The sequence below is a fragment of the Colias eurytheme genome, chromosome 20 (genome assembly GCF_061535395.1).
Source record: "Colias eurytheme isolate Ceu_HAF_F1 chromosome 20, ilColEury1 Martin Lab GWU primary, whole genome shotgun sequence".
In the NCBI taxonomy this organism is placed as follows: domain Eukaryota; kingdom Metazoa; phylum Arthropoda; class Insecta; order Lepidoptera; family Pieridae; genus Colias; species Colias eurytheme.
The window spans coordinates 8,156,500-8,182,503 of NC_142999.1; the positions used below are offsets into that span (position 1 = coordinate 8,156,500).

At 30.8% G+C, this 26,004-nt stretch overlaps 1 protein-coding gene across 1 annotated transcript in view; it reads left to right on the plus strand.

Moving 5' to 3' along the window:
• Positions 1-13,984: 13,984 nt before the first annotated feature.
• The window catches only part of LOC149899801 (uncharacterized), a 99,407-nt gene continuing 87,387 nt past the window's right edge, over positions 13,985-26,004 (plus strand). The window contains exon 1 of the mRNA XM_090113699.1: positions 13,985-14,822. Within this exon, the coding sequence (XP_089969825.1) occupies positions 14,672-14,822 (151 nt within the window). The 5' untranslated portion in view covers positions 13,985-14,671. The remainder of the gene's footprint in view (positions 14,823-26,004) is intronic.

A 26,004-nucleotide genomic window follows, 5' to 3' on the forward strand; every position in this document is an offset into this window, starting at 1 on the left:
ACCAATCTCATAATATTTACATATGTATGTTTCATTTATTGTTTTTATAGGTAAGAAGATATTATTATATAGAGCCAATTAAATCATAAATATTTTAAAATAAAACAAGCTGACGATAGCATAGAAAAAATAAATATTACGGCAGCTATAAGTAAAAAAAAAAACAAATTATAAAAGGGGAGTTCATAATATATTGGACGAAACTGTGTTTTATAGTACACATTTTAAATACGGCTTTTAAGCGCTCTTCAATTTATGATGATCGTAATTTTCTGAGTCAAGACAATGGTTTAATTATGTCGGGTGATAACGGCTGTGTAAAACCTTTGAATGATTATTAAAACATTTGCAAAGCAAATTAAATTTGACTTTATGAGAATGCTAAAAAATCTTTATGCCATCTCAAAGCAAAAAAAAAATAAACCGAAAGAAAAGACCTGAAATTTACACATTTATCAAATTACAACTGAATTACGAAAGCAAAATAATCATAAATATTAATTGTTTTCTGAAGAAGTTTTCTGAATAGTAAAACTTCAGAACTTTAGACAAGACTCTTTTTCAGCTTGTTATATTATATTATTGAAATAGATCTCAATAACTGCCGAAAAAATAGTCAGCGTTGAAAACATGATACCAAAAAGCAATCACACATAAATATAAAACTCAAAATAATCACATCCACGATGTATAAGATGACCATCAGCCCTTAGAAAACAAACTGACGAGCGCACAAGGAATCTCAATTCCCAACTGCTGTTAAAACACATAAAAGTTAAAAATATGACTGCCACTACGTCAAAGAGAAACCAATAAACAAACTTCTTGACGATAATTGTCAGATGTAACATGGTAATAGCTTCTCTTTAAATTATTGTACGCATTTTGACTGAATTTGTTGTATTGGGTGATTTTTTAATGTGGTACCTAGTCAATAAAATTAATTTAGAGTACTGAGAAATGGGTTCTAGGTTTTAAGAATAATATTGATAAAATTCATTATTTTGATAACATACGATTAGGTACAACAAAAATAATAATCAATGCAGTGTTTTTTGAATGAATTCGCAATATTTTTTTAATTCAGGAGACATTTTTGTAACCTCATTCATAATATATCGGTAATAAATCTGTAGTCAGACTCCAAATAAAAAATATAGATATTTAAACTAATTACCTACTCATACTATAATTGAACATCAAATGCTCAAAGAATTTCACATACCTAACTTTTTTACTAATGCTACCTGCATGGGAAAACCATAACGTATAAAACACGGATCATTAGATTAACGATGTCCTTGTAATTGAATGTCCTATGCAATACAATTATTATGGATATTCTAATGGAAATGATTTGGTCAATTATAATTGCTTCTGGTACGTAAAATACAATATGTAGCTATGATTTTTATTGCTGTAATAAAAATCGAAGGAAAGACTAATTATGTGTAATTTATTTAAAGATGTTTTTTTAAAATATTTCCGTTGAGGCTACTAATAGCATATTTAGCAGAAATCTATACTTAATATTATAAACATTAAGAGTTTGTTTGTTTGAACGCGCTAATCTCAGGAATTACTACTTGAAAAATTCTTTCGGTGTTAGATAGCTCATTTATCGAGGAAGGCTATAGGTTATATATCATAACGCTAAGACCAACAGGAGCGGAGCCGCGCGTGTGAAACCGCGGAACGCAGTTAGTCAGACGTATGATGAAGAGCTGAAAAATATGTCATATTAATAAAATATAACGTAGTATTAAAATCTTGTATTATAATGTGAATTCCTGCTTAACCAGAAACATGTTCGAATATATTTCGTATGTAATTCAGTCCATAGATAAATTTTTATTGTAATTAGTATGAACTAAGTGAGCTGAAAAATAAGGGCAATTATATACATGTATATTATAGGTACACATACAGTGATACAGTAGTACAAAGTTCAACTATCATCTAAAGACTACAATGTATATACAAAAGAGGATGGATTTTATTTCCTGAAATGATGAATCAAAGAATCATCTGCGCAAATTGATGATAATTAATAAAAATAACAGTTCCTATTCCTATACGGATACATAAATAAACATTTCCGTGTTTTATGAGTGAAGTTCCAACCTGCTTTCAATAATTATTTCATGTTTCAATATCCTTAATTAGCTTCAGTAAATATTTTATAATTAGGATTAAGGATTAAACTTAATTTTTTCGAAGTTAGAATAAAAAAATATATAAACCTTATAAAAGTTACATAAAAATAATAGTATACAATCATATTATTAAAGTGATTTTAAACGAAAATTTTATGCTAATTCTAAAAATTACCGTTCATTTTTCGCCCTTGCAAAACAATTAAGTAAAAAATTTCCTAATATTTCGTAATAATAATAACACGCACAACATTTCAATTTGCACGATGTTTATCACTTCCCGTTTTTAATTACGAATAAATCAAACAAAGTAAAGATTTGTGACTGAACCAATGAATTGGGTTAAATTATCATCAGTTATTTCAGCGGAATCGAATCTTGCACGCGATTCACGTATTAGTGAATGTACAGTGGTGATACTTTTTGGAACTACATATTTAAATATATTTTAACTATTTATAAGTAGGTAATAATAAGTTAATATTTCGGACAAATTTTCTGGATTATAGTTAATTTACACTAAGGATAATTATTAATTGGTGTTAAAATAATGACTCTACTCTCAATTTCCAATCTCAATGCACAACTTAAAAGAATGGCAGTTTTAGTATACGTTTTTCTGTTACGTAAAATTTATCTAGGCTATATGAAGACAAATTACATATATTTAACAACTGACCTGTAATTTAGCCAGAATTTTCAGCAGCTTACATCAAGCAGAGTATTTATTTTCGCCTGAAAGGAACTTTTATTCATAAAAGATAAGAATTATACCTAGTTTGTCATAATTAATAGTATCGTATGTTGTACATACACTTTCCAAAAGACAAGCAACAAATATGAGCGGGCGAAGTGATTTTTTTGGCGCCAAATTAATGTCCTATCTTTGAAAATGTTTGAGCTATCTGTTTATTTAAGCGGTAATTTCGGTTAAATGATTTCTAATTGCGGTGTTTTATATTTTTGGACTTGGGGTGTAAGTGTTACTAATGATTTTTAAAATGTCAAAAAAGTGATCAATTTTTTTGGGTTTTTAAACATACTATCAACTGCGAATCTTTTACGTGAAGATAATATTATTATGGAAGAGATTGTAATAATAAATTTTATAATGAATTTGTCATTAGATAAGAAAAATTACAACAACTTAATTCATAGTAATCTTCTTGTTCATTCCATCCATTCATTCCAGCCTTTCAAGACGTCCACTGCAGGACATAGGCCTCCCCCAAAGGCCTCCCCCTTGTTCATTAATGTCGCAAATATTTTGCTGGTTAAATTAATCTAGCTTTCCGTCCGCGGCTTCGCCCGCTTTGTTTAAGACCTGATAAGTTATACACTAAAATGTTCCTTTATCACTCTATCTATTAAAAAAACCGCATCCAAATTCGTATACATAGGGACATATTATGGACAGAGAAAGCGTCTTTATTTTATACTATGTAGTGATTACTGAAACAAGATATATATAGAACAATGTAACTACGTATTTCTTTCTCTATGCATTTATTCCTTTTGCATGTCCTCACAAACAGCTAAAACCTGTAAATACCCAAAGATAGATCCATAATTAGCGTAACTTTTTGTCCACAACCAAACCAAAGTGAGGGCGGTATACATGCCTTTTTATTTCACATCTCAGCCAAACTCTTAAACTGTGACCATTCGTGACCTGATTTGTTTGTACAGCTGTGGATTACTCTTTTTTTAACCATAGTGACGAGTTTGACACCGAAAAAACATTTCAACCTTTGTTTGGTGTTTATGCTGGGCCTAAAATATATTTGCACTTGTTACAGAGCTGTTTAGAGGTGGTTTGATACTTAACGAGTGAACTAGACTTATTACTCAGACTTATTATGGTGGATTAAATATTTTTTTGTGGTTGAGTTGGTAAGCACAAATAATTTAAATGTTATGATTCAGGAAGAGTAGTTGGTACAAATATTCAAGACTTAGAACGAGTACCTCTATGATACAAAATTTATGTAAGACACGTGGCATAACTACCTTTATTCCTTACACATATTTATAAGTATAATATACTTCAAATATTTCGTCCCATTTTGAATGATTCCGATGAGCGTGCAATACTTCCCAATGTTCATGGAAATGAACTGACTTTCGCGTTAATATTAGTAGATTCATTCTATAAATAAAATAGTTTCACACTTCAATCTAAATCATAGTATTCAAAGTAACCGTCGCAGCAAATTATTAGCGCATTTATCAAACAGACAATAGTAGAAATTAAGCCTGGTCTACACTCTCATTTGCATGCTGATTTGCGCATGCATTGTGTGCAAACCTTTACAAACCAGTCGTCAAGGACACTGTTATAAACAAAACATAAACCCTAGATCGGATACTGTCGTCGATTCGACCTAGATAGACTGAACTGATTCCTTTGTCCGTAGACGTAACTATTTAGTATTTAGTAATCTGTAGTACTGGTTCTAACTGGTACAATTTATAGAACAAACTGCATTTAATTTGTGCCCTTTGGTTATCTGTTTATTTACGTTAGTTTTGTTTTAGGTTATGGCTAAACTAAACACTAGTTTATCTAGACAGTGCGACTCCTGGTTGTGGAATTTCCTTTACGATTTTTTATACTTTTTGGAAGTAAACAAGTGGCATTTTATTTTTCATAAACACAGCATGGTGTAAAAGCTATTAAGAAAAGGTTGGAGAGTTTTTACGTCCAAAACTACTGGTCTTGCCTGATGATTTTTTTTTTTAGATATTATGAATACTTTGTAGTTATGAATATTCAGATTTGTTAAATTTCTTCTTCTGAGTAGATCTGTAAAATTCATCAACCCAATTTGGCAGATTTGCAAGTATTTTTTATGTTACATAACATGCTACTCAATGCTCTACATTCTGTCCCTTTGAAATGTTTGAAGACCTTGAACTACGATTTATTGTGCAATTTTGGAACGAAATTGAGTTTTACAAAACAACACCTCTAAAATCAATAATAATAAGCTTATCTTAACTCTAATGGGCCTTAGCTTATCTGTTAATGGTTTGAAACAATTTTTTTATACATCTTCCGTATACGACCCTTTTTTTGCTTCTACATTGCGGTTCAGAGCCGGTGCTATTGTAGGGTACATGTCAACTGTTTGGGTATATTTTTAACAAAATTTATAACTGTATAAAAATCGATATATATCACAAAAAAGTGTATTGTTTATTATTTGTGAAAATTAAAAACAGTAAGATATTAATAAAGTTTTTTTTTTCATAAACTCAGTACAATTGTAAAACAATAGTCAATGCAACGACTATATATTTTTTATGTATAAGTAGTAGGCATATAATATTATAATACAAAAACAAGAATTCTTATGTAGTGTATTCCATAGTCAATAATCATCATAATATAATGGAAAAATAATTTTTTTAGCTCCGAAGAGGGTATAATTCATGGGTTTTACCCTAATCCCTTGTCCACAGCACGTCCAGACTTGACCCAAAAAAAAATTATTTACATTTTTTGTTACAATGCCCTTAACGCAGTAGGTAGATCCCAAAATACTTCCACTTTTTGTATGTCCAAGTAGCCTTATTTATTCAATAAGAGATAAATTTGATTTGTTTATTGGTTTCCTATAATTCAAGTTACTTTTTTTTCCTTTTTTTTTAGTTTTATTGAGTAGCGCGATGATGTGGAATGGGTTAAAATTTGAAATTGTAGGAACTGCTAAATTAAATAAAATAGGTTAGTTTTTGTCGGTGCGATTCAAGTCACATAATAAAATTACTCTTTAACTAAACATCAATTTTAATTGAAACACAGAGCATCCTTACTTTTATTAAGAATTCGAATGTGTGTTTGTTTGTCTTTCTTTCACATCTTAACGAAGAAATATTCTGGTACAAATATGACTTTTGAATCTTGATATTGGAGGAGAGAGACTAGGTACTTCTTACTGCGGTGAAACTTCTCATTCCCCTGGGAATTTCCTTAAGGCGAAGACGCGGGCAGAAAGTTAGTACAGCATATAAAAAGTCATGAATTTGCAATCTTATTATTATCAAAATATTATGACATATAACCAAAACACAAAACCATTAAAATACTCCTATAATTTCTTTATTCCCATAGTTTCACTCGCCTGCCGTGACGAACTAATTTACGAAAGCGCACTAAATGATATGCATTCGCCAAATAACAGGTGTCGTACTCGTATGAACGATCTCTCGTTATTACTGTACGTGGGCTGGGCTTAATGAGGAATGTGTGGAGCTGTTAAAACCGTAATGGTGAGATTTATTATGATATTTGGGTACAAATAATATGATATTTGATTTGTAACAACATATTGTGTTGAGTTTGTGACCTTCATTTCATTTTATTGTATTAATTCATTCAAGTAAAGTGCTTAATTACTATTAATAAATTGTGCTAACTTGAAATGAGATACATTTTAAATATGTGTGTAATATCAAGCTGTATTAAAGAATCATTGTTATTAATTAAATATCATGATGCTGAAAAAATAGTTAAGGTAGCGTCTTAATTATTTCAATGTTAATAGTATTATCAGCTCTATATAAATTTCACAATATAACTTCGCCCACTAATCTGTATGAAGCGGATTGCAATTTATTAAAACAGACCGGGGACATGTGTCTTCGTGTGGCCAATGTTTTTCATTTGTTCTCCATATTAATGCTTTTATTTTTAAGGATTCATTGCAAAGAATAATTTCATTTTGCTTATATGTATTATATTCAAATGAATTATAGAATAAAGACTAAAGCCGGTATTTTGTCCATTTTCATTCATAAGGTTGTGAATTACCTACAACAAAGAATTAAATGAATAGTACTTATTATTATTTTCTTTGATTAAGAACGTGATTTCTTGTAGCTAACTTGATAACTAGATACTGCTTTCCAAATCGGTGGTATATGATAAAAATATGTAATGACGATTCAAAAGTGCTTCTAGAAGAAGTCTAATTGTAATAAGTGTTTGAGATTAAGTTTAACTGCACAGCAACTTTCGGCATGTTAAAGAAAGAAAAAAAAAAACATGTGGCACTCGGGGACTGCCGCGGTAAAGTTATTGCATAGCATGCCTTCAAGCCACACCTCCGAGCCCGTCATAGTGGGGAGCGTGAGGTTTTTTCGTTACGGAATTTCTCGATTCGGTCCCCGCGCTCAAGGCCCACGATAGAAGCTATGCAATAGCTTAAAAACAATGTCTCTATCTAGCATAATTCTCATTATTTTCCTGTGTAGCTATCAATGCTATCTTATTTTCGCTTACATAATATCAAGACTTGTAAATTCATGTTTCAGACATATTGAATTCGTGCTTCCTCTCTTATATTTATGATATAGGTATGCGTTTTCAATACCCGTTGGAGGTAAACATTTTCAATCAATAGTTCGTATAAAATTAATCCCCGACCACTCAAACTAAAAGTAATATGCGTAGTTTAAACATAAAGTGATGGAAAACGTTTATTGCACTAGCAATATTCAGATTTATTGGACCCTCTGTCCCTTTTACATAGCTCAGCTGTTTTTAATAGTTTGTAAGCTGGACGAATAAAATTTTACATTTTACAATTTTTTTGAGTAAAATTTTTTTCTATGTAACTGAAGTGGGCTTGTTTTAAATGTGTTGTAATAAAAGGAAAGTTGCTATGGTGGTATTGTATTAATTAAATTTTTAAATTTTACAGTAATATAGTGCTCAAATTTTTCAATTTGTTGTTTACAATTTAGGTCTTAGGAAAGTGTAGTGTAAGATATATTTTACTTCGATTTTGCTATACGCAGATAATGAATACTAGACAAATCGCATAAGTTTCTAGTTATGTTCCTCTAATTTACATAAGTTTCTCTTACAGTTTACGTATTAAAGTTTCAGGTGAATAAAACATAACAGTTTCCCCATCACTGAACCAACATCTTATCTATTATCTAGGTTACAATTAGACAATAGACACTAACACAGTTTGAACACAGTATAATTTATTAGACAGTACATCAATCAGCGACACATTTGCATTCCATCGCTGTTAATTTTACTGTGCCTGCACTTGGCTGCGAATTCAAACGCACCTGGTGTATTATTTGAAATTTAGTATGTTTTAAGCAGAGAGATACATTAAGGAAATGAATAATTTTATTATTTGTTTGTTTTCACGATATAATTGAAAAAAATGCTTGACAAAATTAAAAATTCTATTTCGTCTAATTAAAGATCCTCTTCTGCCTGAACTTAGTATCATAGATTCTGTATGTTTTATGAAAAAGCTAGAAAAAGCAGTTAAAAGTATAATCCATATCAGTACCATATTATCTTAACCTAATCAGCCGTTTTTGCCACACTAAAAACATCCATACTCACACACTATACCGTTTATAATTGAATGAAATAACTTTATAAACAACGTAATGAAAACTGATAACAAACACGAATTAATATGTAAAATCGCTGAATAAACAACGCGGGCTTTCAATCTATTATCCAGTTACATCACGTGGAAAATTGTATCTATCGATCAATTTGCATTTTTGCACTATAACACATTAACTGCATGATGGGCTGAAAGAGAATTTTTCGTTGATTTAAAAATTCGAAACCTTGTTTACAATATTCAGTCATTGAAAGTTTATAAATATTTTATAAACAATAATTAAACTTTATTAATTAATACAGATTGGTCAGTGCCAAATTGAAACTTTATTAATACAGATTGATCAGTGCACAGTGTTTTTTAATTGTATCTCTTACTTATTTCTATTTTCTTTCGCCTACTTGAATAAGCACTGCTAATGAAAATAATAAACTGCCGATAACTATGAAATGATGATATACGAATTTACGTCAGGTTTTTAATAAATTTCTTATAACTGAAAATGCATAAATCAACACAATGTCGTCCATAAATAAACATAGAGCTCATAATCCGTTTACATGTAATGTTAATACATGAAAACATCATTTGCATGCAATTCCCCATTTTGTTATTGAGTGCGAATATTATATTGTGATAATGGAAGAGCCATAAATTCATTAAACGCATTGACACGGACAAATGAAAGGTTTTAACTAGCTGTTAATTATATTACTGATATGTAGTTAATCAGATACCTGTGTTAGGTTTGTAGTTTGTATTGATTTATCGTGTAATAATATCAAATATTTAAACTTTTCAATTGGTTATAGGTATAAGAATTAAAAAATACGAAATTTTTAAAGACTACATAATTACATACATGTCTTTAATTCATTAATGTACGATAATGTTGATTATATTATCATCATCCATACTATAATATGTATTATAAATGCGAAAGTAACTCTGTCTGTCTGTCTGTTACTCAATCACGCCTAAACTACTGAACCAATTTGCATGAAATTTGGTATGGAGATATTTTGATACCCGAGAAAGGACATAGGCTACCTTTTATTGCGAAATATGTACCACGGGCGAAGCCGGGGCAACCTCTAGTATTATATATAACAAAATAAGTTTGTTTAAGAGTTATGGTGCAAAACGCATTTTCACTTTTGTTAAACTGATCGATTTTCCTGGCATAAAACAGGCTATCTTACCATGTCCAACATAGAAACTTTTCTAATACTGGGAATCGAACCTAAGCTACTTCCGGTTACATCGTAACTATTATACCAAAGGGCATTGAAAAGAAAATTCTGCACTTTTGTATCGAAATATCATAACAAACTTACTGGCGAGAAACTTATCTGAGGCAGGAATCGAACTTAGAGACTAGTAAGCTGTGTGGTGCAAGTAAGGGCGCGGGCACACGATGCGTTGCGGCGCCGCACCGCAAAGATTTCACCGTGTCAGTGGGCACACGAGTGGTGCGGCGCCGTAACGTTGTTCTGTCGCAGCGGCGTCGTAGCAGCGTTGCACAGCGTGTCCTTCCTTGTGATGCAAAACAACTGAGCGGTGCCGCTCCGACGTCGCACCGTATTCACCCCTCCCCGCCTCGTCTTGGTGGTTACAAGCCCGGTGCGGCGCCGGAGCGCATCGTGTGACATGCCACAGATATTTCTATGTAAGACGACGCAGCGACACCGCTCCGGCGCCGCACCGCCGCCGCAACGCATCGTGTGCCCCCGCTCTTATAGAAAAACGCGATTTTGTTACTTTTTTAACTATTAATCATTTATATTGTTTAGTTTAGCTTCAATTGTACCTTATAATATGTAATACCTTATAGTATGCAATTAACGTATGTAGTGGAGTGTGATATTTACATAGTAGGTATATTTATTTTTCTATTGAATAAATTATTGATATAGAGATAAATAACATCATAATACTTATAAACATAACAAGCTCCTCGTCTATTAATTGTAACAATAATATGAAAATTTATTTATATTATACAGTATTGTTTTACATTTCAGAAAAAAACGGATGCCTTCCAACCTTCAAAAAAACCTCAATCATTAATCTTCGCAATACTTCAAGTCCCTTCCTTTAAAATTGATTTCTCTATTTCCTTAGAAAGTCTTCAGAAACTTATAAATTAGGCTAGCTCCATACAAAGGGCAATCAGGTTCATTTTGTGGCGTAAAATCGAGCGGTAGCCGACATGCTGGATTATGGCTAAGTGAGACCCTTCAAGGGCTTTTCTTTACGCAGATACAGACGTTTGGATGGACAAAAAATAAGTGTAAAAATGACGGTTTGATAGGTAAATAAGTAAATATTTTAAAGATTAATAGTTTTTTTGATAAATTTTTAATAGAGTAACGATAGATAGATCAACGGAATCGTATTTTCATTAAATATTCAAAAAAACAAATGTAAGTTTCCTAAAAGTAAGTCCCCTGTATTTTTACAATAGTGTTCATCATTATGTATTAAATAGTAATTCATCATTTTTTTGAGCGACAAAAAGAAACAATTTAAATAAATCTAAATCGTTTTAAATACACTACGTAGATAAAATCTATTAGCTTATTTTCTTGCAGTGTATTTATACTACGTTCAATAAAATCCATATTAAATAAAAAATATTTAATAACCTTGTCTTCGAACTAAATCAAATTTTATACGAGTTACGATTTTTACTCTACAACTCTATCGTATAAGTCTTTGAATCTACTACTAGCGCCATCTGTTGTCACACATTGTGCAACTTATGAGTACAAACTACAATAATTCTGTATATTTTTTTTCTAGAAATATAACGAAATTATAATTATAATCATTTTTATTCTGATTTTATACAAAATGGAAGATAATACTTGCTTTTAAGTACTTTTTGTATGGTCAGCCTTCTAGGCGATGATTCATTACCATAATATTTTCAACTTTCATATAATACATGTCTTAACAAGCCAGGCCTATGCCTTTCTAGGTTACCAACTGCATTCTTTAATTATTTTATTTTTAGTTCAGTTTAAAATTATGTCATCAGATGAGTCAGTTGAGGTACCTACGTGTGTTTTTACAAGTGCTTATGAAAAGTATTTTTTAAAATGTATTTATAAACAGGTTTTTTTTATAGAATTGTAGTTTAATAAGCTCTATATTATTATATCACATCGATAATACCTACTTGTTCGAATTTATTTATTCTTTAACTTTTTTGCGTCTGACAAATTTACCTCTAGTTATGAAGCATTTCCATTATAGAGATACATAGCCGTAATTTCGCTCTACCACAGAATAGATTTTTGATTTGATTTTTTAATTATTTACTAGTTAAATGATGAAATGACCTAAATAAACGTATATATGTAACATAAATTTGTATAAGTAATGTTTGTATCGTATGGTAGAGTCATAAATCATAATTATGTAGATTATTTTCAAATTAACTTTTTGTAATTCAATTCTGTAATCGTAGTGTCAATAACAGTAGTTTCAAAAATATATTGTATAAAATATTTGCTTATCGCTTTTTTTATAAAGTCGTTAATTAAAATTGCTCTTATTTTGGTGCCCTAATCTTATCTGTATGAAAAACCTATAAAATCTATAATAATTTATCAGATCGAAAGGACCTAGTATTCCATTAATATGTATTGATTAACTTCACTAAGTTCACCTGAGGTTGACACACTTAAAGATGATGCAATCTTTTAGATTATTTCTTTCTTAGTCACCATAAACAAAGATATACCTATATATTGGAGTGGCTCTTTATAAAAATATTAAGTGTGTATTATGCGTGCTTTAGTTAAATGCTTAAGATATTGTTAAATATGTAGAAATAGGTAGATAGGTATCTTGATATGCAGCCTGCAGGTGAGATTTTTTTTAATATTTTAATGTTAAGTACAGTTATATTATGAGCTAGGTACATTTTATTAGGTCATTTATAAATTCATCAACAAGAAATCGTATTTATAGGATTTCTTGTTGATGTAAGAATACAATATTTCTTTGCTGTGAAAATTCGGATAGCGTATTTATAATTTATGAGCAGGTAGTGTTATTTTTCGTGAAAAAAATAAATTCAGAGTAGGTACCTATTTTCAGTATTTTTAAATTACTATGGGCTGACGATTTGTGCGTTTATGGTGTTTCTGTACTTTTATAATAATGTTTCATTTTATGATATTTTTTATACTTTAAAGTGTATCAGGTATGTGTCAATGTGATTGTGTAATGTGTTAATACTTTACCTTTTTTAAAGCTGAAAAAAATCATACGTTTTCATACATTGATGTAGAGTCCTCCTCAAGGTCTGACTATAACATAGACTTTTAATACTACTTCAATTTAACTTATTTTAATGGGAAAATTCGCAAGGCAAACATATTCAAAGTTTTTTTTAAATAGACGACCGACTCGACCTATTAAGTCTCGTATATAAACTAAATAAATTTGGCTCTATCAGACTCTACATTTTCTAAAAAATTCTTAACTGAGCAGTTTTCACTGATTTCACTTGATTATTAGTTTGACCTAAATAGTTTTTAAGCGAACTTCAATATTAGATAATAAATTCTAATTTTTTTTTATTGAAAAAAATATTCTTTTAAATTTTAAAATGTTCATTCTAGCACTACTCTACTTACAGTCACTTAAACTAAGGTTAACAACCATTTGAAAGACAACACTGCCAAATTTTAAATAGAATTTATTCCGCAACGCTTTGATACACAATTTCATAATACATATTTACTCTAAGTGTTTAACGAAACGATTTTACATCTAAAGCAATCATTTTTATTGCTCGTATTGAGTCGAAACAAAGGTTTTCACTCGGCCCTAAACGCTAATAAACCCAAAAGCACCTTCGATTGCACAAACTACCTTATGGCAAAACCGCGAACGTAAAACCGACGTACTAAACTTAAACATTACCGAATTACTACAAATAAAGCACACGCGTAAATTCTATCACGGTATCAAATGGCCCGGTCCTAAACTCGCATTAAAACAAGATTAACGTTAGCGTGAACAAAGAGTCGTTAAAGCCATAGATATCGCGGTAACAGGTACACAGCCGAAAGCTCAGAGCAAAGTGAACGCGCCGGATCCAACAACCCCGTGCACTCGATATCTCCATTCTTACGTCACCTCACCCCATATGAATACGCTCCTCTCATTGGTCCATTCACTTTGCCGCGCTTTCTGCCACCAAATTAAAACCCCAATACGTTCATGCTATCCCTCTCGCAAAGGGATTAATTCCTGAAAACAGACCGAGAACACCTATATCTATCAATGCTGTTATGACAGTGATGTAACCAGCTCGAAATGAGACGGGAGACCTTTTCGCTGCGCGTGCGAAAGGGACGGCAATAGCCGTGTCACAGTTGATTGTAGTGGTAGAGTGCGAAGGGAACGTGCTACCGTGCGTTCAACTATTTATAATCAAATAGGGTGCAGCAGTGTGAGCGTATGTTTACGTTATGCACCACGCACACAGGCACGCGCGCGTCGAGCGAGGCAATGATGTGCACAAAGTATTATCCCTTATTACACGATCCGCTTCCGCGCTGGCTGCACGTACAATAGTTGTCAGTCGACCTCTTTTGTAGAGCGGTGTGCGAAGTTTCAGTTTGTTTACGAAAAGCCGAGCGATGCATAGTGCGTTAGTTAGCGCGATTGTGTCATCGACCGAGCGTCGGTTATCGCTAAATTGCGAGTGAATCACGGACAATGCTAGCTGTGGAGTTTTCGCAAAAACTTTTTGTGTATCTGTGAACTTTTGAGGTCGTAACTTGTGATCTCCTTGCCGCCAAATCGAACTGTGACTGTGTCCAAGTGTTGAGTGAACTTTTTGTGATTTATAAACATTTTTATATATTTTTATTCAAGATTGAAAATAAAAAATTTCGAACTTTTATATCGCCATCAAGTTAGGAAATATTTCGTCGAAATTAAAGTACAGTTGGCAAAAAAATTTAAACATTATATTGGATGAAAATTGAAAACATCACACGAGAGCGAAGTGCATAAAACGCGCTCAGCATTTATGTATACAAAACAAACCGCAATCTGTCCACGCTTCTTCCGTCGAAAAAGGCGTTGTGAGAGACAAAGATGGCAATAGCATTCAACTTGCCGAGCGAGAGAGAGGCGACAGAGGAGAACTTTTCACGTTTGAACCGGCTTCTAGCCGAGTTGTACGAGGTCCTATGCCACATCTTGGTATCGCGACAACCTGGCCAAGAAGTGCAGGACAATCGCCGAGGTGAGTGCCCTCGCGAGCCTAACATACCACCTTACCACTTAAGATGCAATTCGACCTACATCGTGAATTTGGTGATGGTAGTAGCCATCCTTAAAGTGTCCCTGGCGTCATCTCTCTTCAATACCGTGAGATAAGAGAAGAAACTAGATAAGTATTGTTAACGGTGATACTGCAAAGCAGATTTGGACTATTGTTACGTAATTTTAAGTCCAGTATTTGTATTCCAAGAGATGTTGTGTCAAACTGCACTTAATTTGTAAGTGGTGGTCACGAATTAAAATTTACAATCTCGAAATTGTTCGTTTTAATTCGTCTTGCAATTAACACACTTTTGCTTCCGATGAATTTTGCTTTACAAATTTTGAGTGAAGTTCGACAAAACCTCCACAATAATTATTGTACTCAAATAATACGTGCATTTATAATGTTGCATTACAACGAGATAACATAATTGTTATAATCGATAAAATGTGTTCATAATATTTTTTTTTTTTACGAAAATTTTCTCTAATTTTTGTCTCATCAAAAAATTAAATTTCTCTGCTGACCGTAGAAAATATAATTTCATTAGTACTGTTAAGTTTTTATATTTAGTTACATTTCCATTTGATCTCTTATTTTGTTTTAATAATTTTGCATAGTATAGAAACAGTTAGTTTAATTTATTGTATCTAATAGTAATGAGGCGAGTAGCATTTAAATATTCGTATGATATAAATTTGTTTGAGGATCTCTTAATTTTAGTTCCAAATGATCGATAGTCATGAATTATTCGTAGATAATTTCGATTTACGCCAAATATTAGTGGAATACGCCTCGGCAAATAAAATTCAAATGTTCTGTAATTTATCTAAATCTAAATATAAGAAATTGTTACATTACCACTTGTAAATATTTACTGAATTTTGTTAAAATAATATTTTAATCGATTATGTTCTGTTTTAATAAAGTGTAAAACGAAAAAAAAATGTAAAAATCATAAATAACTTACTGGTGTAGAATTTAATTTTTGAATTGTAAATATTGCATTTAAAATTTGTGATTTCTATGTAAGCATTTCTAATTTCTATACATTTATTATTTCACAAGTATCAATTATAATGTAAGCCGCATGTAATCTTTATAATAACTGGATTGTGTTTAGTTCCCAGCTGTGGGTTAATATTGTGGAATAAATTTATTATTTTCTAGAAGAATCTTTGATTTTACTCCACTCCTATAGTCGTCCCTACATTATCTTTACAATCAATTTATATCTTAGCTCGTTTATTTTTCAAAATATAATTATTTTCCAAAAAATAAAAATATTATTTTCAGAATAAAAATGTAGCTCTACTCTTTACTAAACTTAGAAAAAAAATCTTTTAAAATTCGAAATTATTTTTAAATTAAAACGTGTACTATAAATATGTACATTAATAAAATAAACAGTAGATACTATTTTTAACTAAAAATGTTTATAATATACGCGCACAAGTCACAAATTATAAACAGTGTTCGTTCGTCAATCAGGACGGAAATAGCCGAACAGCCTGAAACATGTTGTTACATGTTGAAGCATTGTTTAATGACAAACTGTTTTATGTTTAGTGAATATGACTTTTTATTTAATAATTATTAAAATTTGGTAGAGTTTTTTTTACTGATAAAAAATATAGAGTCCGTGAGTGATTAATTTAAATAAAATATATATAGTAAAAACAATCTCTGATTTTAGTAGCAATAATTCTGTATACTTATATGTATATTGTATAATATTATAATATGTACTAGCCTAAATTCATAAAATATTAAAACAATGTCAAATGTATTCTGATTTCTGATAGAGTCTTGGGAACTCTACCATATGAATTTTTATATTTAAATGATGAAATAGAGTTTTTTTATAATTTAAATAATTGTGATAGAGTCTTGGTAGAGTCATAATTTATAGAGCAAATTCATAAAATATTAAAATCCCGTCATGTATATCCATAGAGTCTTGGTAGAGTCATACGAATTTTTATATTTAAACGATAAAATAGAATTGAAATTCATAATTAAAATTGTGATAGAGTCATAATTAACATTTTTCTTCTCTACCAAACTTATTAAAATACAGATCCAACAAATATCAATTACGAACCATTTCATGTACCTTCGAGGTTATATATTAAGAAAATTGTAAGACCTTAGAAAGGGACAAACGATAAACTAGTTTAAACTTGAAATAAGACATGAAGTTGCTCTGAATCGTGGAAACGGTCACGAAGCGAAGTGGTCCAAGTTCAATTTAAACGTTTATCGTAGCAATGTTATAAAATTGAAGATATTTTGATCTCTAAATAAAAAATAAATCTCTAAATTAAATAAAAGTGATGGGTAAATATATATTTGAAGCTTCATGTATAAATTTAAATTAATTTAATAACTGGGTTCGATTCCCAGTGAAATTATTATCTTGTGAAATTGTGCACTTGTTATTGAAGGCGATGCAAATAATGTTTTATAAAAAATCATACAATAAAACCTAAAGTAAAAATACAGTGTCTTTCCATAAGAAAAAAGTGCCACGTCTTATATTAATAATTACTACAGATATTTTATAATTATACTTATAAAGTATATTACTTGAACCGTTAAATATTGATAATGGACTCGACATTCGAGAGGAAAATCGATCACTATCTTGTAGAAAACGAAATCTTATTAAATATAATAACAAACGATTTGACGTAATTCATTATTTGTGGAGATTTATTACTAAGTTATAAACATTGCCTTATTAGAAACGCTTTTACACTAAAAATTGACTAAAATAGTATAAATATAAAGAATTAACTTTTATAATGTAGTAATCGATAAAATTAACACTTCAAAAACATAGTAAGTATATAATAATAAGAGTCCAAAATATCCTACTAATATTATAAATGCGAAAGTTTGTGAGGATGTGTGTGTGTGTTTGTTACTCTTTCACGCAAATTCTACTGAACTGATTACAATGAAATTTAGCACACATATAGAGGGTAACGATTGGTTTTATCCTGGAAATTCTACGGGAACGGGAACTATGCAGGTTTTCCTTTGAAAACGCGGGCGAAGCCGCGGGCGGAAATCTAGTATTATAATAATTTATAATGGTAGTTTTAACTTGTTCATATAAAAATACTTTATCGCTAAGTAAGAAGTTAAAACAGCGCATGTAGAGCATCGTCACTTTTAAAAGCTACTTTACTTAGATAAGCCATAAATTAATGAAAATTAGCCAGAAATTTATTAATTTAAGCCTCAAATTCATTCAAAACACTAAATTTTACGACTAAACAGAATAACTAGCGTATAAATGCACTTTAAATATTTCTAATAAGAACTTCACTCAAAGCAAAATTCATCGTCTCGAAGCAAACTGGCTTATAACTAACTATATATTATTTATATCTTCTTATTGTATATAACCTATTTCAAATGGTCTCCGTATTCCTTAGGTGTGGTCTATTACAATTAAAATATAACAACCAAAGGTAAGTCACGCTTACGATTATCATTCGAGTGGAAAAAGATCGACTTTTTTCCGATTTGTTTTTGAAAAAGCATCGATACCTCAATCGATTATTTTTTCACGCTCTTACAATGGTCGATCATTCTTAGAATAACGAATTAATTTGTGCCTTTCGGTGCAGTGAAAATGTCCCCATGTGGGGTATGGGGTAAATTCTATATTTATTTCACAGATTTTATTATATTGTGAAACTTGTAAGAATTATAATTTAATACATAGTGTATTTGCTAGAAATAAACATACGTAGCTCTGAATCCCTGGGTATCGGAAATAAACCATATATTTTTGATAGAGCCAATAATAATGTGTTTTCTTATTGGTTTATTTGATTCTAACAAAATATGAATAAAATGTGTCAATATTATTGAAGGAAGGCCTATAAGAGTTTTTTTATTATGATTCGAACACGAAACTTATAACTTGCACAAAATACTATTTAAGGGCCGATTTTTCAATGCTTGGATAAAACTTATCCGTCCAATAAAGTACGATACACGATAATATTAAAATGTCACGTAAACTGTCAAATACGGACAATTAGAATACGTTTTTAAAATGGTAGTTTTAAACATTATTCGACGAATAAGTTTTATCCAAGCATTGAAAAATCGGCCCTAAAAGTAACTTCTCATAAAACCAGAAACCACCCTTGAAGATATAATTTAAACAATTACATTCCAAGCAATTAAACTTCTAAACTTTTAGTGTTGGATAACCGCTATGCAAATGTATTACAAAGGTACATTTTGCAGCATCTTAATAAATTCACTTGTTACATAAATTTCATTCATGGATAGTTCTGAAGAAAGGTATAAAATTGTGGTTAATCTTATTAGAATGTGCATTATTTATAACGATATTTATATTTGTTGTTATATTAAATACAATGGACTTTCTCTCATAGTGTTACTTTTAAATAGTATTTTGTGTTGTTTACATTTAAAGCTTTACATCTGCGGTTACGATAGTCTAAAAGAAGCTAAGTTTAGCTTCATTTAAAAACAATATTTTACCCTTAGATACCGATTATTTTTTTTATTAATTGTAAGACCATTATATTATTTTTTGGCTTCTAATACAAACATGTCTACATCTTACTCTTATTATCTAGTTGCACAGTTGTACCATTTTGCCATACATTAAAAATAAAACTAAGTGCATTACCAAATACACAAACTATACAAAGTAACCTTACATTATTACCTCTCTACATTATAACTTACAGGTACAGTTTACAAGATTCCCAAACTCCCTTCATACAAACATTTTATTGTGTTCAACGTAAACTAACAATGCTTTTACACCGATTACCCTAGTGCCAGATTTTTTTGCTCCCGAATGGCTTGCACATGCAAGGGGACGTGGAACATAACACAGGTGTTGTATAAAGGTATTTCTACACGGTCCAAGCATGATGGGTTGGTAAAACTTGACAGTATTGCAGGATGAATCTTCGTAGATCATGATTGTGTTCTTTCAATTACCTGAAAGCTATGTATGTATATATATATAATTTAATGAGTCCCCTGCAATGATGTGATATACAATACCTATATGCAAGCAAGACGCATGAAAGCTTATAAACAATCTTGGGTCGCAAAGTCTTGGATACGATTTTATGCAATACCTATATTTGAGTGTATATTATGTAGGTACGTAGATAATTTTGTCAATGACCAGTTTCTATTCCTAACAGGACGTCGGAACTCGGAATATCATAGAATCTTTATGTATTATGTTTCCTTCATTATATTATATAAACACATTTTGTAATATACATAATATGATATTGTAACTTGTAAGCCAATGCTACACAATTTAAGCATGACAAGTCGACATGAGCAATAATAGTGTGCATGCCTCATTTTTTCATCGAAAAAGGGGAGTTTAAATATTCCACAGGTGTTGTTTAAAACAGGTGTCTAGCCTTCATTTAGGGTTACGAAGTTTACAGTTTCTTTAATTTATTTATTTCATCATTCGATGTTTATCTTTCTTGAGATGGAATAAGGATAAAAATAGAATGAGACAAGCGTTTTTAATTAAATGTCGATTTATTTATAGAATAGCATTTGATGATAAATGTAATTGTAGTGTTTTGTAATTATAAAATGCATGTTATAACCACTGTTTTAACTTATAATATGTATAATAACCGTGAATTTAAAAAGGTAAAGAGCTTTAAGCTCATGGATCCAATAGTTGTTAGTTCCTTTGATTTAGTTAAAAATGCATCGGAAAAAGATCACTGTAACAGAAATAGTTTTCCTTATTTTATCCTTAAACCTATTTTTGAAGTTTTAAACAAATAACACTTACAAATCATAATATAAATTAAAAACAATAGCTACAATATACTTTGTATAATATATTATTACTTCTTCGAGTATAGCACATTAGCACCACAATATTGTAAGCCAAATAAACCTGATTAACATTTCATACACATTTACACTTCAAATACGTGTAAATAACACAAGATTTAACAAAATGACACACTGTTCCAAGCTATCATGTCCAGACATGTCCATTCTGTTCAATTGTTTTTGTTTTACGCAGAATAACAATTTATTAATACTGTCTATGAAGCGGATTAGAATACATTTTTATGGCACTTCAAAAGGATTAGTTAAACTCAAGGCTTAGGTAGAGGGTGTTTGAATAATCGGCTACTGTCACAGAATATATAATAAGTAGATAGTATTATGTTCAGATTCACTCACAAATAACTTAGGATTTAACAATGTATATAACGATTGATAAATTTACTAATTACTATAACTATATTATAGCCTTGTAGTAGCTCAAATAATCTGTGTAACAAAGAAAGAAAGCTTAAAACTTAAACAATGAAAACCCAACAAAGTAAAATTAGCTCTATATATTGAATGTATTATGTATTTATTATTTACCGGACAATGTGTAGTCAGACTGAGACTTTATTTTATTTATCTCTACAAGAAAACTTACCCAGGTCATCCAATTTTATTCTTACTCATTATTCCTAACTATCCTTACCAATATTAAAAAGTGTATTTATTTCTTTACCTATTTATCACGTCGAGGTGTTTTGACCTGCCCTAAATGTGATCGCACATTCCTCGCTAAAATTGGCTACATTAGCCATCTCCGAGCGCACGACAGGGCATTGTTGACCCACCGTAACAACGACACATAGCAGTCGCTGTAGCCGAAATCGGCAAGGAGCGATTATTAGACGATAGAGAAATTTTATATGACTTAGATATTATATTAATTGACTCTGTGTACAATGAAGAATAAATTTATTATAAATGGAGAAGTTTATAATAAGAGAAAAGACAATATACGAAAACACAGTATAACCAACTTATAATTGTGACACACTAACACACTACATTCGAAAGGTTGCTCCTTGACATTTTAGCATTTTGCCCCCCTTGATCATTAGCTGACGAACTAATACTGCAATTTGCGAATAGTCCCTCTTATGCAATATTTAACAACCAGTATAGATACCGGCGGTGAATTCGTATAACAACTGTTATTTAAGGTTTTTGTTTGATTTATCAAGATGAAGAATACAATGTAGTAGTAGTCTCTATATGGCTACAGAGCTGCTATTATATTTTTAAAAGCTTCTGAAAACTCATTGTTCAGGACTTTTTTTTATATAATTAGCTTTAATTCACTATTTAGGTACAAATAGTTGAAATAAGACTCTAATGTTAATAGAAGCCTTACTTGTACAATATCAAATAAAAAATCTATTTAAATCTACCAGAACTCAGTAACTACATAGAGCAAAAAGTTAAATTCGCAAAATATAACATTGCGTCGAAGTTTATCCAGTTAATATTCATTACTGAACAAGTACCAGGACAACAGCAGAATACAGGCACACAACCACCAATGTACAACGATTCAATTTCATACACATTGAAAACGTACACTCAAGTGTCAACAAATACAATGCCCTAAGGCCCTTTGTCTCATAATTGGACACACGTGGTCCGTCTGGTTACTTTAATAACGCCATAATCATGCTTTATTAAGTTATATAATTCTTTGTTTTAATGCAACTACCGCTATTTTAAACGTTTAGTTGTTATAAACAGGTTTTGTTTAGGTTTCTTTGACGTTGTTTAGATTTTCTGCTATTCCTTCCATCTAATTAGTTTAAGGATCGTATTATATCCACGAGTTTATATCTCTATAATATGTATAAAAATGAATCGCTATGTGTTGGTCAAGAACGGCTGAACCGATTTCGTTAATTATTTTTTTATAATTTTCCCATGAACTACGAGGATGGTTCTTATGGAGAGAAAAGGTAACATTTTCCACGGATGGAGCCAGAATGGAGCGCTAGTTAATTATAAAAATGATTCATGATAGTCTAGAAGCAAAAACATTTCCGCAAATGAATTAATCTTTAGATAAACAAAGGTTTATCTAAAGATTAATTCTATTTTAATGCGGTGTCTTTACACAATGCGGTGCAAAGACACCGCATTGTAGACTATTTCCATAAATCTCCTGAATTCCGAAAATAATGAAAAACCTCTTTCAACTGTAAAATAATTAAACTCAAAATTAGCTCTACCTTACTCGTCCTATGACTGACGTTTGTATAAAGATATTCAATTATGTACTATCCAATTAAACAAATGTCCAATGCCGATAAAATTTAATTATTTATACTCTATGAATTGATATTTTAATCACACAATCTTATTCAACACTTCATTATATGTACAAATCTCCACAAAGTTTCTTGAAGTTTCGTAAACATGAATTTAATTATTTTGTTAATGCTAACATGACATCTTATTGAATGTTAATTCACTATTATTTCTATATTACTGTATGTAATGTAAAATATATTATACTAGCGGTCCGCCCCGGCTTCGCCCGTGGTACCTACATGTTTAAAGTTTAAACTATCCTATCTCTCAAGTTGGATCGAACTGCACATGGTGTGCGAATTTTATTATAATGGTGTGCGAATCCTACTAATATAAAATTATAAATGCGAAAGTTTGTATGGATGTTTGTTACTCTTTCACGTAAAAACTACTGAACCGATTACAATGAAATTTAGCACACATATAGAGGGTAACTTGGATTAACACATAGGATAAGTTTTATCCCGGAAATCCCACGGGAACGGGAACTATGCGGGTTTTCCTTTGAAAACGCGGGCGAAGCCGAGGGCGGAAATCTAGTTTTATTATAATCGGTTAAGTGGTTTAGGAGTACATTGAGGACAAACATTGTGACACGAGATTTATATATATATTATAAGATAATATTACATTTGTAGAGTGAAAGAAACAAAGTTAAAATGCTCCGCTTGTGCTCAAATTGCCGTTGTTGCAAAAATCAAAACTTTCCTCCTTGTTGTGTTCTTTTTTTTTCTTACTCGACAATAAAAGCTCTGGTGACCAACAATCAAATTAACATCTTAAAATCGCGTTATTATTTCTTCGAAATTATAAAACATTTTGTAAACTAAATGTATCATAACAGTAAGTAAAAGATAATAACATAATTATGCATTTAAAAACGTGGGAAGAACATTCTCGCTTCATTGCATGAGAATTAAATTGTTCTATACTTTTGTTTTATTGACAATTAAGCTGGTTAATTGTAGTCGAAAATAATGTAAATTGCTGGTGTATGGTTACTTGATGAGAAGAAATTAAAGACTTTCTTTTCATACTAGCTGTGCTCCGCGGTTTTACACGCAGTGCTCCGCTCCTATTGGTCGTAGCGAGATGATAATATATAAGCCTATTATAAAAATAAAATTTTTGGCAAAACGAATTGCATCGCATTGTATTCAACTATCGCTGATTAAATTGGACTGTTATTGAACATAAATATTACAAATATTCATGGATGCATGCATCATGTCTTTGCTTTGTCACAATTGACTGAACTTATCAAACCTAAAAATCTTTCAGGAAACAGTCCAAAATAAACACTACTCTTTCAAACGTAAACAGTCCTACAATAACGACTTATTTCTCATTTGATATCTTCCCATATTATGAACATACGAACATTAAACATCTTTATATCGCAAATCATTTAGAAAGTCAAACCCAGACAAAGGTACATAAAATTTAACAAAAAACATAACGCATTTATTACCTCAACTTGTCGGGAATCTAGCGGTTCAACCAGATTTTATCCAAACTTATATGTCGATTTTGGTCACGACTTACTTTGACGATTATGAGACTTAAAGAATGCTATTATGCGAGATATTTTCATTGAAAAGCTAATAAACAATGTTAATAGCTTCAAAACTGACAATATGAGGCAGATTAATAGCTTTTTTAAATCATTATGCGTTGTGACGTGAAAGAGAAATAAACAAGGTTCTTCAATGAGTTTTCAGAAATGTTTTGGATACGCAATGTTGTTTGTTGTAAAAGTATGATGATATATTTTCTAGAAAGATAAAGCGGCTCTTTTCCAGTGATGTGACGAAAATATAACTTAATTCATATCGAAGAAGATACAGCTCTACATAATTAGTAATTAAGATTTTTATTAAGCTATTGCATAGCTTCTATCGCAGGCCTTGAGCGCGGGGACCGAATCCAGAAATTGCGTAACGAAAAACCTCACGCTTCCCACTCCGACGGGCGCGGAGGTGAGGCTTGAAGGCATAGCATGCAACAGCTTTACCGCGGCAGTCCCCGAGTGCCACACGTCTTTTTTATTTAGTGTGATCTTTTTATCCCCTTCGTTAAAGGAAATCCTTTTCCAAATTACCTTCTCGAAAATCTTTGTTTATCATTGTATCTATCAAATAATTATTATTAGGTGAAGTTAACTCAACAATGAATTGCATTGTTTTTCAATACACAAAAAATAGTATTTTCTTGAATTTTACGCGAGTATTTTACCTTTCGAAATTAATCGCTTTTAAAATCCGTTAAAATCTTTAATTTCTAAATATACACAAAAATGCTTCATCCACATTAAAATAATATTCCTATTTTCCTGTTATCTCTTGTAATATCTCACGATCTATTTAATGCAAAATTATTAAGATGAACTCAAAAGAAAATGACTAACATTTAATAACTGTGTTTTTAGCTTCTCAGAAATGGCGGTCGATTTTCCTTCAGACCTTCTAAGAACGTTATACAGATTTCTTAGAAACTCAGGCTTAATTCGGTCTGTTTGTGGAATAGAATTTAATATTATATTGTTTGAATGTGGATAATTTTAATAATACTATATTTTACATGAATATGAAAATATATGGTCTACATATGACACATAATTATTTCTTGAAAATACGAGTTAAACATACATTTAACACAAATTAAAATAAATTTTATTTATATTTTAATTGCGTATTATACTAAATTTCCTATTTGTAAGTAGGTGGAGCAGTATCGAGAGTAATATTGAATAACTGCAACAACAATTAAGATTTATTAAAATAATTTAATTATACATAAAAAATATCACAAAAATTATAATTCGGCTCCACAAAGTATCCTATTACATATCACTACATAGTATAAAACAAAGTCGCTTTTTCTGTCCCTATGTCTCTATGTATGCTTAAATATGTATTTAAAACTACGCAACGGATTTTGATGCGGTTTTTTTGTAATAGATAGAGTGATTCAA